Source organism: Spea bombifrons, chromosome 3 (assembly GCF_027358695.1).
Source record: "Spea bombifrons isolate aSpeBom1 chromosome 3, aSpeBom1.2.pri, whole genome shotgun sequence".
Taxonomy (NCBI): domain Eukaryota; kingdom Metazoa; phylum Chordata; class Amphibia; order Anura; family Pelobatidae; genus Spea; species Spea bombifrons.
The window spans coordinates 114,565,810-114,580,769 of NC_071089.1; the positions used below are offsets into that span (position 1 = coordinate 114,565,810).

The following is a 14,960-nucleotide window of genomic DNA, read 5'->3' on the forward strand; positions in this document are numbered from 1 at the left end:
GCATTCTGATGTCGGAATGCCGGGTCGTGTGATGCCGGCTGGTGTAATAAGCTGGGCTTGAAGAGGAGACTCGTTAAGTAGGGACGTAACTGTATTGCGCGCGTTACGGGTTTAACCTCGTTGTGCCCCTTAGGGTGTACAGGTACGTCCTGAAAAGCTGCGGCAAGAAACCCAATAGGACCTGCGTTCCGGTGCTCGGTGAGCACGCTGGTACCCCGGTATATGATGAATGTCCGATCACTCGATCAGGCTTTCCCTCCCGGGACGAGTCGCTGCTGACAAACACAAGAAGTTCAACCGAGGACAGGAGAGCAGAGCAACGGCTCCCCCTGCCGGGTGAACGCAACCACAACGCAGGGCTACGGAGTCCTGTTTACTGATCACAGCCAGATCAGCGCAGACAGATCAGGAGAGGGGGGGGAGTCCCCCCTCAAAAAAAAAAAAAATTTTTACATTTATAGGCAGCCCAGTGATGTCACCATGACATCACGGCATACAAAATGTGTAACGGATAGGGATAATGCCATAGCGCCCTAAATAAAATATTGAAAATATGTAATATGGGAAGTAGGGATGTTTCAATAAAATATGTACGGGGGGGTATGACTGCGATCAGGAGATGTCGCTGAATGCTTACAGCCATGCCCCCCCCCCCCGGTACTGAAAGTGCCGAAGGGACATGGAGATGCCAAGAGTCTTAAATCAATCCTCGCTCTCGTCCTGAAGAGACCGGCTGGTTCCTGCGCCGATGACCTTTATATGCAGAAGCCAGCCGGCCAAGTTATGAAATAGAAGATTTATTTAGCGCTCGAGGTATCTGCCGGCTGGCTGGGCTTCCTGAGGTCATCCAATCATATATAGGCTGCCGTCGCTTACAAGACGGCGTCTCTCTCCGGGTATCACGGGGGGCGGCTGGATGAAGAACCCGTAGCAGGGGCTGTTTGGTTTGCCGAGCTCGTGGAGGTCTCTCTTTCAGACGGTAGACGAGACCTCGGACAGCTTGTGTGACTTTAGCTTAAAAAGGTATTAAATGGCCTTAAAATCTGGAGAAAACCAATAGAATGTTAGAAGTTCTGAATTATGTTTCTATGGCGACCGGCGACTACAGTCGCACTTGTGTATCATTCCGTGTAGACAAGCTCTGTGCATCGTTTTTCCTTATAAAAACCAGAATAATGGTGAAAATAGTTTTTTAATGTTTTTATCTGGCGTTTTGTTCTTTTTGTAGATTTCGGGATGGGGGCCGACGTCTTCTGGAGAACGATATCCGTCTTGGCGCTGATTCACTCAGCAGCTGAGTGCCTGAAGCTCGATCAGCGGAAGGTTTTGGTGGTCTCCTTCGATGGCTTTCGGTGGGATTACATCAATAAGTTTCCAACCCCAAACTTCAAGAGTTTGATAGAGAAAGGGGCCCACGTGACGCAGGTCCACAACATATTCATCACGAAGACCTACCCCAACCATTACACCTTGGTGACGGGGCTTTACGCCGAGAGCCACGGCGTGGTGGCCAACGAGATGTTCGATCCTGTCCTCAACGAGTCGTTCTCCATGACCGCCTTGGACGTGTACAAGCCGGAGTTTTGGGAAGACGCGGTCCCCATTTGGGTGACGAACCAGCTAGAGGGTCACAAAAGCGCGGCCGCCATGTGGCCCGGCACCGACGTGAAGATCCACGACGTCTTGCCCTCCTGCTACTTGCGGTACGACGAGTCCGTCCCGTTTGAGTTCCGCGTCGACAGGATCATAGAGTGCTTCAACGGAGAGCTGACCAACCTCGGCTTGCTCTACTGGGAAGAGCCGGACAATTCGGGACACCACCTGGGGCCCGATCACCCGCTGATGGAGAAGGTGATTGCGGACGTGGATGCCATGCTGGGCTATCTGGTGGACCAACTCAAAAAGGCCAAGTTATGGGGCTCCTTGAACCTCATCGTGACGAGCGACCACGGCATGGCCCAGTCTTCTCTGGATAGGGTCATTCTGCTGGATGACTATGTTGACAGGCAGCTCTACAGGCTGATAGACCACTCCCCGACGGTAGCCATTTTGCCAAAAGCAGGTAAAAATCAACCTATATATATAATGATATATGTAATGATTTAATACATATTACCACTGTGCTTTTTGATGCCATCACAGCTTGGTTACTGAGTAATGATGACAGCAGAATCCTAATGCAGTGGGGCTTATCTACTAAAGGGAGAGTTGAGTCTCTGGTATTCTCCTGCGGACTGCATGCGCTGAAAGCCAGTAATTGCAGAATTTGTATATCTTTGATGTTTCGCTGATTAGGTTTTATCCCTTTTGGGCCGGTGCAGCTAAGCAGCTGTTTCATCTTTATAATAGGCGCTTCTCGGCATTGATTGATTCCTGCGCTGTTAACGCTTCCCAATAACCCGTAATCCTTTCGCTTCTCATCGCTTTTATCCGTTCTAATCCTGTAAAGGGATCGGACTTTGTGCCGCGTCTCGTCCGCGTAGGCTCGGAATATCCCGAGGAGGCTGTGTGATTCAGCGAAGCTGCCTCTTTCTTTCATTCATCTGTATAAAACGTGTGTGTGTGTGTACGTGTGTGTGTGTGTGTGTGTGTGTATTCATCTGGGAATCCACAAGCAGCCAGGCAGTGCTGCAAGCTGTAGCTTCTCCGTAAGGTAGAATTCGTTGACTGTTTAAAGGGCTTCCCGGGACTGGAGTGTCCCTTTAAATTCAGCCGTGTAAGTGGAAAAGCACCTTTAAACTCACACGTTGTGGTTTTTTTTTTTTTTTTTTTTTCTCCCCTATTTTCCTCCAGGTAAGCTTGATGAAGTGTACCAGGCCTTGGCCAACGCGCACCCCAACATGACTGTGTACAAAAAGGAGCGGATCCCGGACCGCTTCCACTACAGAGAGAACGTCCGCGTTCAGCCCATCCTTCTTCTTGCTGATATCGGTTGGACCATCCTGCGAAACCGGTCCGACATCTTTAACTGTACGTAAATCCGCAACAAATCCAAGCTTTGGAGGTAGTGCTCCGTATGTCATGGCATAGGTTTAATACAAACGTGTATACTCGGAGAATTAGGGGCTATTCACTAAGGAGGGAGTTGGTCGATTATTTTTTTTCAATTAATTGGATAAAAAAAATGTAAATTTAAAATAATTTAAATAATTAATTTAATAAACAAACAGGATGTTAAAAATAAACAGCAGGATAAAAAACTTTGATAAAAATGCATTTCTTGTTTTTATTTCCCAACCTGCCCCCCCCCAGTTATGCACATCTGAGCCCAGGCTTCCCACACTGCCTCCCAGATATGCCACATACCCCCCGACATGCTACTCCGCCCTCCCCAGATATGCCACATACCCCTGATATGCCACTGTGCCCCCTGATATGCCTTATACCCCCAGATATGTCACTCCGTCCTCCCCAGATATGCCATAGTGCCCTCATGGATTCACAGACCCGTTCACAGCGCACTGACACAATACTTTTATAAATAAATACAGGGTTAATCTTCACTGCCCCCAGGACTTAGATTCCCCTAAGTTTGCCTCCCTTTACCTCTAACTGCACCTTAAGGTAACCTTATTAAATTAATTAAATTAACCCTTAAGACCCAATAACCATAACTGCCCCTAAATTAACCCTAACGACCCCATCAACCATAACAAAATCGTGTTTTTGAAACCCATTCAATTATTATTATTATTATTATTATTATTTTATTGTTTGGATTATTATTTTTTATTGTTTGTATTATTATTTTATTGTGTTATTATTATTTTTTTATTGTGTTTGTATTATTATTTTATTGTGTTTGTATTATTGTTTGTATTATTATTAGTTTTTTATTGTGTTTGTATTTATTATTATTATTATTTTATTGTGTTTGTATTTTTTTTTATTGTTTGTATTTTTTTATTGTTTGTATTTATTATTATTCTTATTTTATTGTTTGTATTTTTTTTTTTTTTAGGGGGTGACCATGGCTATGACAATCTTCACCCTGACATGTACCCTCTGCTTATTGCCAGTGGCCCTGCCTTCAAAAAGAACTTCACTCAAGATGCCCTAAACTCCACCGACGTGTACCCTCTTCTTTGCCACCTACTCGACATCAAACCCTTGCCGAACAACGGCTCCCTGACCAACGCGATGGACCTGCTTGTCCGCCACCCCCAACAATGCCCTGCATACGGAGGTAACCCACAATCATATGCAAACGTCCTAGGAGTCTGTCTCGGATTTGCAGTAGTAATCTCGTTCCTCCTGGTTTTTCTCAGGCGCCTAAACCGCATCCGGACGCGCGTGGTCCACGAGAGACACGTCGAGATCACTCAGCCGCTGTTAAGTTAATTAAAGCCGCGGTTCTAAGTATTGCACGATGCTGCTGGAAGTGCCTGCTTCGCTTTACTGGGGATATCTCTCAGGGTATGTTAGATTTCTGTGGGGGGGGAATATTTACAGGTTGAAGAAATCTATCCTCAAAAAGATAATGTGTTAAAGCTTCTGAAGCCACGCAAGCCGAAACGCAGCTACGGAGCAGTGCCAAGTATTTAGATGTTAATGCCCAGCGCCGTATACCGCTATACAGCCGATAAGTCTTATGCTATAAGAGTTCCAAGGCTTGTTTTGGAGCTTGCAAGGCTAATGCTGTTTGAACCCTGGCATCCTTAGGAAAGTTTACTTTAAAGTTGGTGAACTTCCTAATACTTGAATATTTATTTCTGCAACGGGATTAAGGCTGCCGTTCCACTTGCACGAAATATTCATTTTGTCGGTTTTATTCTGAAAAGGGACGTTCCGGCCATCAAATGCGCTTTAATGCATATGATAGCTGAGGTGCCTTTTAAATTTCTGTAGCGTCCTCTCTTGCGCATGCATGGAGGGATTCTTCAGTAGTTGCCTTCATTAAAATAAGGTTCAATCACACAAACTATTTAGAAATGTAAAGCTGTATATTGTCAGGGATACTAGATTTTAAGGTTCTATAAGCAATATGCATTAGAAACCACCCTCTGGCTATGCATGGGAGCGGCCATCTTAACTGCCTGCTCCTAGTACCTCCACAATTATTCCTCCCCATTAAGATATTTCTGTCCTAATGTAAGGTTGTTGGTTTGTAAAGGTGGGGGGGGACTTCAGGACAGGGAATCGATTATATAATGCTGGCTATTTCTAAATGCAACTGAAAGACAAGCAAAAAACATGTTATCAGCACTTTTATGTATTCATTTTGTTATGCTAAAAGATAAGGCCTCAGTTCCCTTTTTTGTGTATCTGTTTTCTGCCTGCTTTTGTGTCACATGATGATTAAGCATTCCCTGAAAAATTTAGAATGAAGCACAATTTTACACACTGGAAAAAGTACTAGACATTGTTTAAGTTGTTAATGCACATTTTAGTTATAAAAGTGTTACATTCAACAGAGTAGGTGGAACTGCACCTTTAAAGCTTGTTTGATTAACATCTCGGTTAAAAAAATAAATAAAAAGACAACCACTAAGACAAAGGAGGTGACGGAAAGCACTGACCCGCCACAAGGACACCCAAACCTATAATGACACGCAAGGTAAGATATCTTCTCCTTGAGCATTAAATCCAGCGCTCTATACGGTAATCTGTCGCCGTTGACAGAAAAACCTGCTTTTATCTCGTTTTGTTACAATAAACTTCCTTTGTCTGCACACCTGGAGGCCGCCATTGTTGTCAGTTGTGTGATATTTTGGGTGACGCTTCCTGTTCAAACACCAGACTGAGCTGATAAAAACATAAATAAATAAATGGTGGGACACCCCCCTTGAAGAGTATCTCAAACTTTAAAACGCGTGTTCGCCCCCTCCATGTCATGACGTTAAATGAGCTTAGCAGGCAATCAAAGATCACTTTCTTTGCTCAAGCGGTGTTGCTGAAATGCCTCGAAATCGAGATGTCGCTGAACGCATATCGGGTGTTGTTTGCCCTGTGATGTGTGTTAGAAGCTGTAAACTCATACCCGAAGTGCAGTGTGTGTGATAATTTACATACAAAAAGTTGACAAAGGCTGGTGGTAGAATTAGTGCATGGAAAGAGTTAAAATACAAGCACATCATTGGTGTGATGGAGGTAAATTCAACTGACTGGCTTCAAAGATATCCCAAATAGGACATGGGGGGCAGGATGATCAGATTTGGGAAAACACTTTTATACACAAACGGCAGAGTTTGCAGGAGAGTTGTGGTTTCAATTCCCTCAAACGTTAATATTCGTTATGAAAGGCCAACACCTGGCAGGTTGGTCCAGCAAGAAGAGCTGAGCCCTGTCTAATGTATAATTAAATGTAAAGCAATCTCACTGAGTTAATGATACATTGCACAGGGCCAGCCAAGCTCTTCCTGCAGGAAATGCTCACTGAGGTTGGCCCTTCATAATGTATAACGGAATCACAGAGCTGAAATCCAACAGACGAGCTGCTGTAGCTCCCATTGCTGAAAACGTTAATGCCGGTTCTGATAGAAAGGTGTCTGACCCCTCTGCATGAAGTGGCGGTGATGTCGCGGTGGGGCATGGATTTACCCGGAAGGTATGGTAGGTGTAATATTTTAATACGTATCTTTATGACGTGTGATCGTTCTTCTGTAAGTAAGAGCAGCGCATGTACAAAGTGTGCTCAAAAAAATCATTAACGTCGGCATTAGTTGGTTAATAAAGGATTTTTATTAAAAAAAAAAAACACACAGGAAAAAAGATAGAAAAATATTATTGATTATGTTCATTTTCTATTAAAGCTCTCAAAAATAAAATTTTTCAAGAAAATAGTTTTCTTTTCCCGATAATGGCGTTCAGGTCAGAGACACAGAACTGTTAAGGAGAACCCACGTCTCTGATGCAATGTCAAATATGGAGCAATCGGCATGTTTTACTGGTTGCCATGGTAACTGCTCAATAAATCACAGGACAATTATTTTTTTTCTCCCTTTTATATTATTCTGATTATTAAAATATATATTATATACATTTTCAGATCAGTAATAAATAATCTTTAAATAATAGGAACTAATAATCTCTAAAACCACTTCAAGCTTTTTCAAGGTCAGTTCGTCAGTGTTCTGTAATCAGAGCCGTCTATTCTAGCTCTTGAGGGCCACAGCGGTACCTGGCCGCCCAGTAGAGCTCATCTGAGGCTTATTTACCCCCTGGGGGCAGGTAGTCTGGAGCCCCTGGCTCTCCTTGCCCCTTCCTAAAAAAAAGAAAAAAAAAAAGGACTTTGGTTTGAAGCCTGTGCCAACTTTCATTTTTGGCTGGAGGGGGAAAGTCTGTATTTAGTTTAGATTAAGCATAAAAGTATTAATTTTTTTAATTATTATTAGGTAAATTATTATTGCGGTGATGACGCCGTAACCGAGCGCCCGGAAGGGGTATCAAGGCGAGATGGGAAAATAAGATTTCACATCTATACCAATAATTATTCCGCTCGCACTCAGAATACGCGTTTCAATCCCGGGCTGAAAAGGTACTAAGTTCTTAAAGCGTTTAGCTTCGCTTCTATACACTAGAAAGAAGTCTAATGTCTCGCTTCATCACAAAGCGTATCCGAGGTCAGCGGTTCTTGTGTAAAAACGCGTCGGGCTCGGCGTCTCCTGTTGCGTAATGTCATTGCCAGAGACGTGAGCGCCTAGCGGCAAGACAGTGAGCAGCTAGCCTAGTAATATCACAAGAGAGATCACAAAGCCTCCTGAGAAACACGGATTATATATAAAATCTGATCGGTATAAAAAATGTTACCGTGCGCCAGATCCCCTTCTATACGCAACCCAGCATTGTATTCTGCCTAGGACGGGGGTCTGGTGGGGACAGTAGCCCCACCGCCCTGTTACCCGTGGCAAATCATCCTATATATTGATCAGGCTGCCCGGTGCACTCAGGCTCAATGGGGTAATTAGGAAGACCAGAGACCTTATTTACCCGTAGCTGCCATAATATCCATCCCCCATCTAATAAATAGAAAGGAAGTCGCTATGTACAATTATTAACATTACAGCAGCTCCGATATAAGCCGTATCTCTGGTGTAAAAAGGTGTTTTAAATAGTTTAGCGGCTCTTTACGGGGAGAAGAAGGAACCAACATCCCGACTTTTAATGCACGGCTCGTTTTTGTTATAGGGGTCAATGTTAGAATCGCAGGGATACTTTTTTCACTGCAAGTAGCCTCTAAATTAAAAAAAAAAGAATTAAAACCTGCCGAAATCTCTGCACTCCGTGAGCCAGTGATGGAAGTATCTCAGGTGTCCGCACCGCAGAGCAGGAGATAAGCAGTTAATGACCCCCATACCGTTAACAAGACGACGACTGCACCCCTCCGGTTACTAAACAACAGTGTAAACAGAAAAAAAAAATCATTATGTTCTAATATCACTTCATACGGACTGAGTTCAGACCAGGACTGGCCCGGTGGGCCACCAGCCAAGGTCGCCAAGAAAACACAGCCGCTAATAAAAAGCCAAGCTCAACATCAGCAGAGCTTTCCATCGGGAAGAAGCAGCGGAGAACATGCACGATCGACGTGTGCACATCACCCCGAGCTGCTTCTCCAATAAATAGGTAAAGCTGAAGGCCACCCTTTGAAGATAATAAAAAGGGGGCTTTAAGGAAAACATTAGAAAGAAACATTGAAATCGACAAGTAAAATAAAGTTAAAATCCCGCGTTGGATCTCTCATTGGCTGTCACTGCGTCAGGATTCCCACCTCGATCAAAGGAGTGCTTTGTGGTGCTTTGCGCATGTTTCATCTACCCTATTAACGGGTCGTCGTCATCGTCAAACTGCAGCCTTGAGAACTGGCGCGGGGACGGCGTCTTCTTCCTCAGCAGGATTATGAGGCACGTCAGGGTGGTGAGAACCATCACCGCTCCCAGGACGATCCCGACGGCCTCCGGGACGCGGACGCACCACTCGCCGGCCAGCAGGCACCTGGTGCTGGACAGAGAGCCGTTGTTGGCTTCCGCCGGTAACCCGAGGATGCGGCACATCATGGGATAGATGTCCACGCTGTTTATGGTGTTTATTTTGGAATTCTTCTGGAAGGCCGGGCCCCGGGCAGCCAGGAAGGGATGCATGCTGGGAAGGCTGTTGTCGTAACCGTGATTTCCCACTGCAATGAGAAGAGAATGTACATTCCTTATAGATTCTAAGCATCCATCACCATAACCATCCTGTTATAATCAGTGGCGCATTCTAGCCAAGGCCGACTAGTCTCTATTGGGAGATCCGGCTACCGAGTGCTGCAATCCGGCTACCGAGTGCTTCAATCCGGCTACCGAGTGCTTCAATCCTCCATGGGCTGGCTGGGAAGGTCAGAGATCTCCCATAGAACCAACCCCTACACACTATGTAGGACTGTGCCTAATACATCACAGCTGAACGTCCCTTAAAAGGTGGCATGATGTCATATCCCGGCACCCCCCCCTTGTATATCACTGCGGAATATGATGGCGCTATATTAATTAAAACTTAAAAGGCAGATCCATATCCAAATGAAGCCAATGATCTGAGCTAGATGTTGTTTTAATTATTACCTCCCGGTACCGCACGGCATTTTCTAAAACGCACTATACTGAACTGGTTTTTCCAGTTTTGCCGGAAAGCGGACGTATTGCCAAACCTGGGACATCAGGCGGCCATCAGAATGTACGTGCGCCGGCAGCAATTCTTATCACAGGTCATGGATATGGTGCCAGCGGCTTCCATACAGCAGGGGATTGTGAAAATATTTAACAACTCATTAAGAAGGAGAAGAGGGCCCTGATCTTGTGAGCTTACAATCTAATAGGATGTTAAAGGTAAATGGTGTGGAAGGATATGACTGTAGTGCGGTTGATCTGGAGATGGGGAGGACAGATGGTGTTTATTTTTTTTCAAGGAAGCAGGTTTTGGGTATCAGGAGGATAGATTGTAAGCTTCTGTGAACAGGCGGGTTTTTAATGGGGGTTTAAAATGAGAATAAGCAGGGGGGGTTCTGACAAAAAGGGGTATAGAATAGCTACGGGACGAGTAAAAACGAGTGGAAAAGTTTGGAACGGTACAAAGAGAGCCGCAATTCGTGGGAAGAAAGCCGAGAAACGACGTACCTCCCAACAGTCCCACTATTGACGGGACAGTCCCTGTTTTTTTCTGGGCAGCTGCCCCATTATAGTGATCAAGGGCCGGTTTGGGAGATATTTTGGTGCGTGTGGCCACCTTGTGACGCTCTGCAGCCGAGAGTCACAAGGCGGCTCCTCCGAGAAAGTGGGCGGGTACCACATTTATAGCTCTGCCCCTTCCCCGCCTCCTGCCACACCCCTCAAAAAAGTCAGGGCGTCTTAATAGAGCATTCAATTAAAACAAATTATTTCTGCAGATCACTGAGAGAAGCAGGGATTCAGCGCCTCGTCACTTCTTTTCCCGCGAGAAGATCTGCACATTATTAATTATTATTATCGTTTCTATTGTGATTTTTTTGAGTCGTAGTATCCGTTATGTTTGCCGTAGAACGTTTATTTCTTACGATGAGATATAAAAAAAAATAAAATAAAAAAAATTTATCATATATTTTATTTAAAAAATAAATAAAAATCAGGAAAGGACGAAAAAAATAAATAAATAAATCCTTACGTGTGGGCAGCGATCCGTTCTGCACGATAAACCAGCCCTCGTCTGCCACCAGGAGGATGGGTGGGATGCGGCTGTTGTGCTTGTAGTGATAACGCTCAGGAATATCCTCTTTCATGTAAACCTTCAGATTTTTATGGCAGTTTTTTAACAGTTTATAAACATAGTCCGCGTCTGTGGACAAAAGGATTTGAAACATTAAACTCTCTAGGATTTGTAGCAGATGTCATTTTTAGTTTCTATGGTAACAAACGATCAGTCCCTCCTGGTTCTTTGTCACATGACGATTAAGTGCTCCCGACAAAAATATAAATTACGATTAAAGATGGCTTCTGGGATAATCAGTCCCTGGTCCCGTCTGAGATTCAGGAGCCATATCCCTATCCCATGCAGGTTTACATTCCCTCTCTGTATTAACCTCTACCACTTCTGCTAGGAGGCTGTTCCGCTTATCTACCACCTTCTCAGTAAAGAACTACCTTCTAAAACGTTACAAACCTCCGATAGGAAATATCGCTCCGATGGCGCTTGCTTCGACCAGGGTGTAGTTTCCAGGGCCGACGCACGCGTCCAGTCTGATGAGCCTCTTCTCGGAGCACTGAGCCATCCCGTGGTCGCTGGTAATGATCACGTTGATCGTGTCCCAGAGCTTCAGCTCCTTCAGCTTTTTCACTAAGTAGCCGACGTTTTCGTCCACCGCGCTCATCACCTCCGACATGTTTGCGTAGTCGTCGGGTCCGTAGCGGTGGCCGCCGCGGTCGGGCTCCTCGTAGTAAAGGGCTGCGAAGTTGATGGGATCGTCGGGTCTGGTAAACCAGCCGGTGACGTTATCCACCCTCTGAGCGAAGCTCACGTCGCGGTCGTAGTCCAGATAGTACGTGGGGGTGGAATTATGAATGCGCACGTCCGAGCCGGGCCACATGGCGCCCCCGCTTCGGTAGCCATGGAGTTGGTTTGTCACCCAAATGGGAGTTGCTTCCTCCCACCAGAAGGACTCTCTGTAGCTGGACACGTTAAAGACCCGCCGGGTTTCCGAATCATACATGACGTTGGACACGATCCCGTGGCTCTCGGCGTACAGGCCGGTCACAATCGAGTAATGATTGGGGAGAGTTTTGGTGATAAACACGTTTTTCACCTCTTCCACTAGGACTCCGTCTTCCATAAACCCCCTGAGGTTAGGCAGGGGGTATTTGGTCAAGTAATCCGCCCTGAAGCCATCAAAAGACACCAGAAGTAGCTTGGAAGTCGCGTTGCTCTTTGACTGATCCGCCGCACAGAATACGAGCCCGTGCAGGACAGCTAAAGTGAGTATTAATTGAGACATGTCCACATCCGCCCGAACGTACCTGGAAATGCGAGCAGACAGTTTTAATATGAGAGAGAGGAAAGAGGACAGAGGAGAGAGAACAAAGGAGAGGAGAGAGAGAGAACAAAAGAGAGGAGAGGAGAGAGAACAGAGAAGAGAAAGGAAAGGAGAGGAGAGAAAGGAAAGGAGAGGAGAGAAGAGAAAGGCACATTTTAAATTAATCTCTTGCTCATGCGCAATTCCAGCTGAAAATATGGAACACTGGCACTAAAGGGGTTAATTGGAGAGGAATGGTTTAGAGAATACAGTTCAGCTACAAAATGTACTGTTATCCAGATTTGTTACACATTTAAAATACACTCAGCAAAGCAGAACTCCAAAAGGTACTTTTTTAACCCCTTAAGGACAGAGGATGTAATATTACGTCCTCACAGAACAGGCATTTAAACCCGAGGAATAGCTCCCTGTTACATTAAACTGTCCCTTTAAATAACATCTTTAAAACCACGTGCTGTTTCTTTTGCACCTGTCACGCCACAAATACATGCCGCGGATCAGAAAGCTGCATCTGCCCCTTTTTACGGCTCGGCATCCAGGCACGGTGTGAGGTCATGCCGGATGACATCATGTTACATGTCTCCCATGACCCTACACTGACATGTACACCTAGGGGGAGGCCGGGAGAACCGGTAACCGCGACGTGTGCTTATATGTGATTATAGGGGATCTCTCCGAAGTAACCTTATGATTGATTTCTATGCTTCACGCAAGTTCTCGGCCGCCCCCCCCAGCCCCCGGCGTTACCCACAGCTACATATGTTGGCTCTGCACGTCTGATGTAATAGATCATCCAGCAGCCAATCACACGAAGGAACGGAAGCTGCGGTTATCATGAACAGACATGATTCCCCTTGTATTGTGGCGCTCGGCGTGTGCCATTAATATTTAACTGCGCTGCAAACGTCCGAACAATGGCTGAATTCCGCCGTTACCCAGATATGGATTTCTCACCTACAGGCGGCCAGTTAACTCTCTGAGTGCCAGGTTGCCCTGTAGCCCACACTACCTGTCGCACCTAAGGGGCTAAAGCGGCCAACCGGGCTGACGTTGGGGCAGTAACGATGCCCGCTATTCCAGAAGCTTCCACGTGACTCACATGCCGGCGGCCTACTCTTTCCCAGCCCGTCACCTGCCTCGGCTCCATCTTTTGGCACTGGCGCTGCGCCAGGTGTACGGCGGGCAGCAAGAAGAACGGCAGGCCCCAATCCGACCTCCCATCCCACCGGCCGCGCTCTCACAGACGGAGCAAGACGGGGGAGAGCCGTAGTCTCCAGGTGCCACTGATTTGACTTGCTGCGTTACCCAGTTACCCAAGTCTGTCTTATTCTAGAGATTTGAGTTGATATGAGCAGCCCCTGGGTGGGGGTCCGCAGTCCGTCGTCTTCATGAAGCGTAAAGGACAACGCACTTGTCTCTGTACTATCTCTTTATCTACCTCGCGTCTCCCACACAGGAAGGAAACGGTTACCGGCTTCTGCTATTCTTCAAGCCTCTATTTCAGAAGAGACGCTGCAGCACAAACACCTTACATCAGCTCTGTTACATCTGCCTACACACCCCACATCCCTATCTCATGCATGTTTAAATTCCCCTCACTGTATTAGTCTCTACCACCTCTGCTGGGAGGCTGATCCACCCTCTAAGTAAAGTAAAACTTCCTTACATTCCATCTAAGCCTCTGAGCCGTTAGTGTTAGATTCTGGCCTCTCGTTCTAACGTTTCTCCTCCTCCTGTATATCAGTACTAAGGCTGTTTCTAAGGCTGCGTTTAATTACCCAGCCAATGGAACTGCACCTTTAAACCAGAAAACAAATTCCACGTCAGCCGCGGCTCCCAGATTATCCCATCCGACTACTAAAAACTACCAAGGAGGTTCCAAGATCTTTTATTTATATAGCGCCAACATTTCCTGTAGCACTCCTCACAGTCCCCACATTCAAAGGGTCTGACAGAACTAGAACCGACAGACTAAGGGAAACCGATACATAGGGAAAGAGGGCCCGGATCGCAAGAGCTTACAATCTAGAGACTATGGGGGGAAATGACTCTAAAAGTCAAGGTGACAAAGAGTAAAACGAAAACCCTTTTGAGGGAACCTGGTGAGGTCATTCGACTCCTGCGGCTGCCAAACTCCACCCCGGGCTTTTATTTACTGTCAACACCGGGGCTTTTCCCGACAATGTATCGCCACGGAAACCGCATTCAGGTAAACGCAGGTATAGGCAGATCCTACAACTCCCATCCGGCCCGCCAACCACAACACCGAACAGGCGACAAATAGTTGTGACACTTTGTTAACTGACGTATAACTCCCATCATGCACAGCTAACCTACGCATCATTCAAATGACCAGCATGCCCCAGGGCACGAAACAACTCCTATCACGCCCAGGTTACCCCCAGGTAAAACGTCTTCCACTCTAGTTCTAGGAAGCCACACAACGCCCATCATGCTCAGGCAGCCAAATTTCAACTCTAATCATCTAAGCCCTCCAGAAGTAGAAGAGCCTATCTGTAACATGGCAGATCTGGCTGAGCGTGATGTGAGTGGGGCTGCCCAGCAGTTAAATGTCAGAATGTCATGAAAGCAAAAGGAAACTCATAGAAAACACCCCATGTCAGTGTCTATAAGCCATTGGGGACTGAGCTAAGGAGATAATAATAAACTCACCCAGAGCAGACAGGGCACCGGCTGGACTACTACCTGCACTTCCTCCTTCCAAGCCCTGGACCCTGTGACGTCTGGGGGCGGGCATTGATTGTAGGGGCGGAGACGATTGCAGGGATGATGCGGCGATGATTGGCAGAGAGAGCGATTACCTCGCCCACCTGTTAAAAGGCATGATTTAAAGCCCCGCACGCAGTGTACCTAACGGGGGGGGGTGTCTCGTGGATGCCTGGTCGGGGGTGAAGGGGCGCCAGCCCTGTAGCATTTACCGCTCTGTACACTGTGTTATACAATGGGAATTATTCATTGAGCT

The 14,960-nt window shown here is 46.2% G+C and overlaps 2 protein-coding genes across 2 annotated transcripts; one reads left to right on the forward strand and one right to left on the reverse strand.

Annotated features, from left to right (window-relative positions):
* The first annotated feature begins 1,250 nt into the window (after positions 1-1,250).
* Positions 1,251-4,623, forward strand: ENPP5 (ectonucleotide pyrophosphatase/phosphodiesterase family member 5). Its single transcript, XM_053461244.1, has 4 exons — positions 1,251-2,062; positions 2,794-2,970; positions 3,962-4,186; positions 4,269-4,623. The coding sequence occupies exons 1-4, from the start codon at positions 1,519-1,521 to the stop codon at positions 4,274-4,276; spliced, it is 954 nt and encodes a 317-aa protein (XP_053317219.1). The 5' UTR covers positions 1,251-1,518; the 3' UTR covers positions 4,277-4,623.
* A 3,838-nt stretch (positions 4,624-8,461) lies between these two features.
* ENPP4 (ectonucleotide pyrophosphatase/phosphodiesterase 4) lies at positions 8,462-14,709 on the reverse strand. Its single transcript, XM_053459908.1, has 4 exons — positions 14,651-14,709; positions 11,110-11,960; positions 10,615-10,785; positions 8,462-9,115 (listed from the first exon to the last, which is right to left on the reverse strand). Exons 2-4 carry the CDS (start codon positions 11,936-11,938, stop codon positions 8,754-8,756), a joined length of 1,362 nt encoding a protein of 453 aa, XP_053315883.1. The 5' UTR covers positions 11,939-11,960; positions 14,651-14,709; the 3' UTR covers positions 8,462-8,753.
* Between the last annotated feature and the right edge of the window lie 251 nt (positions 14,710-14,960).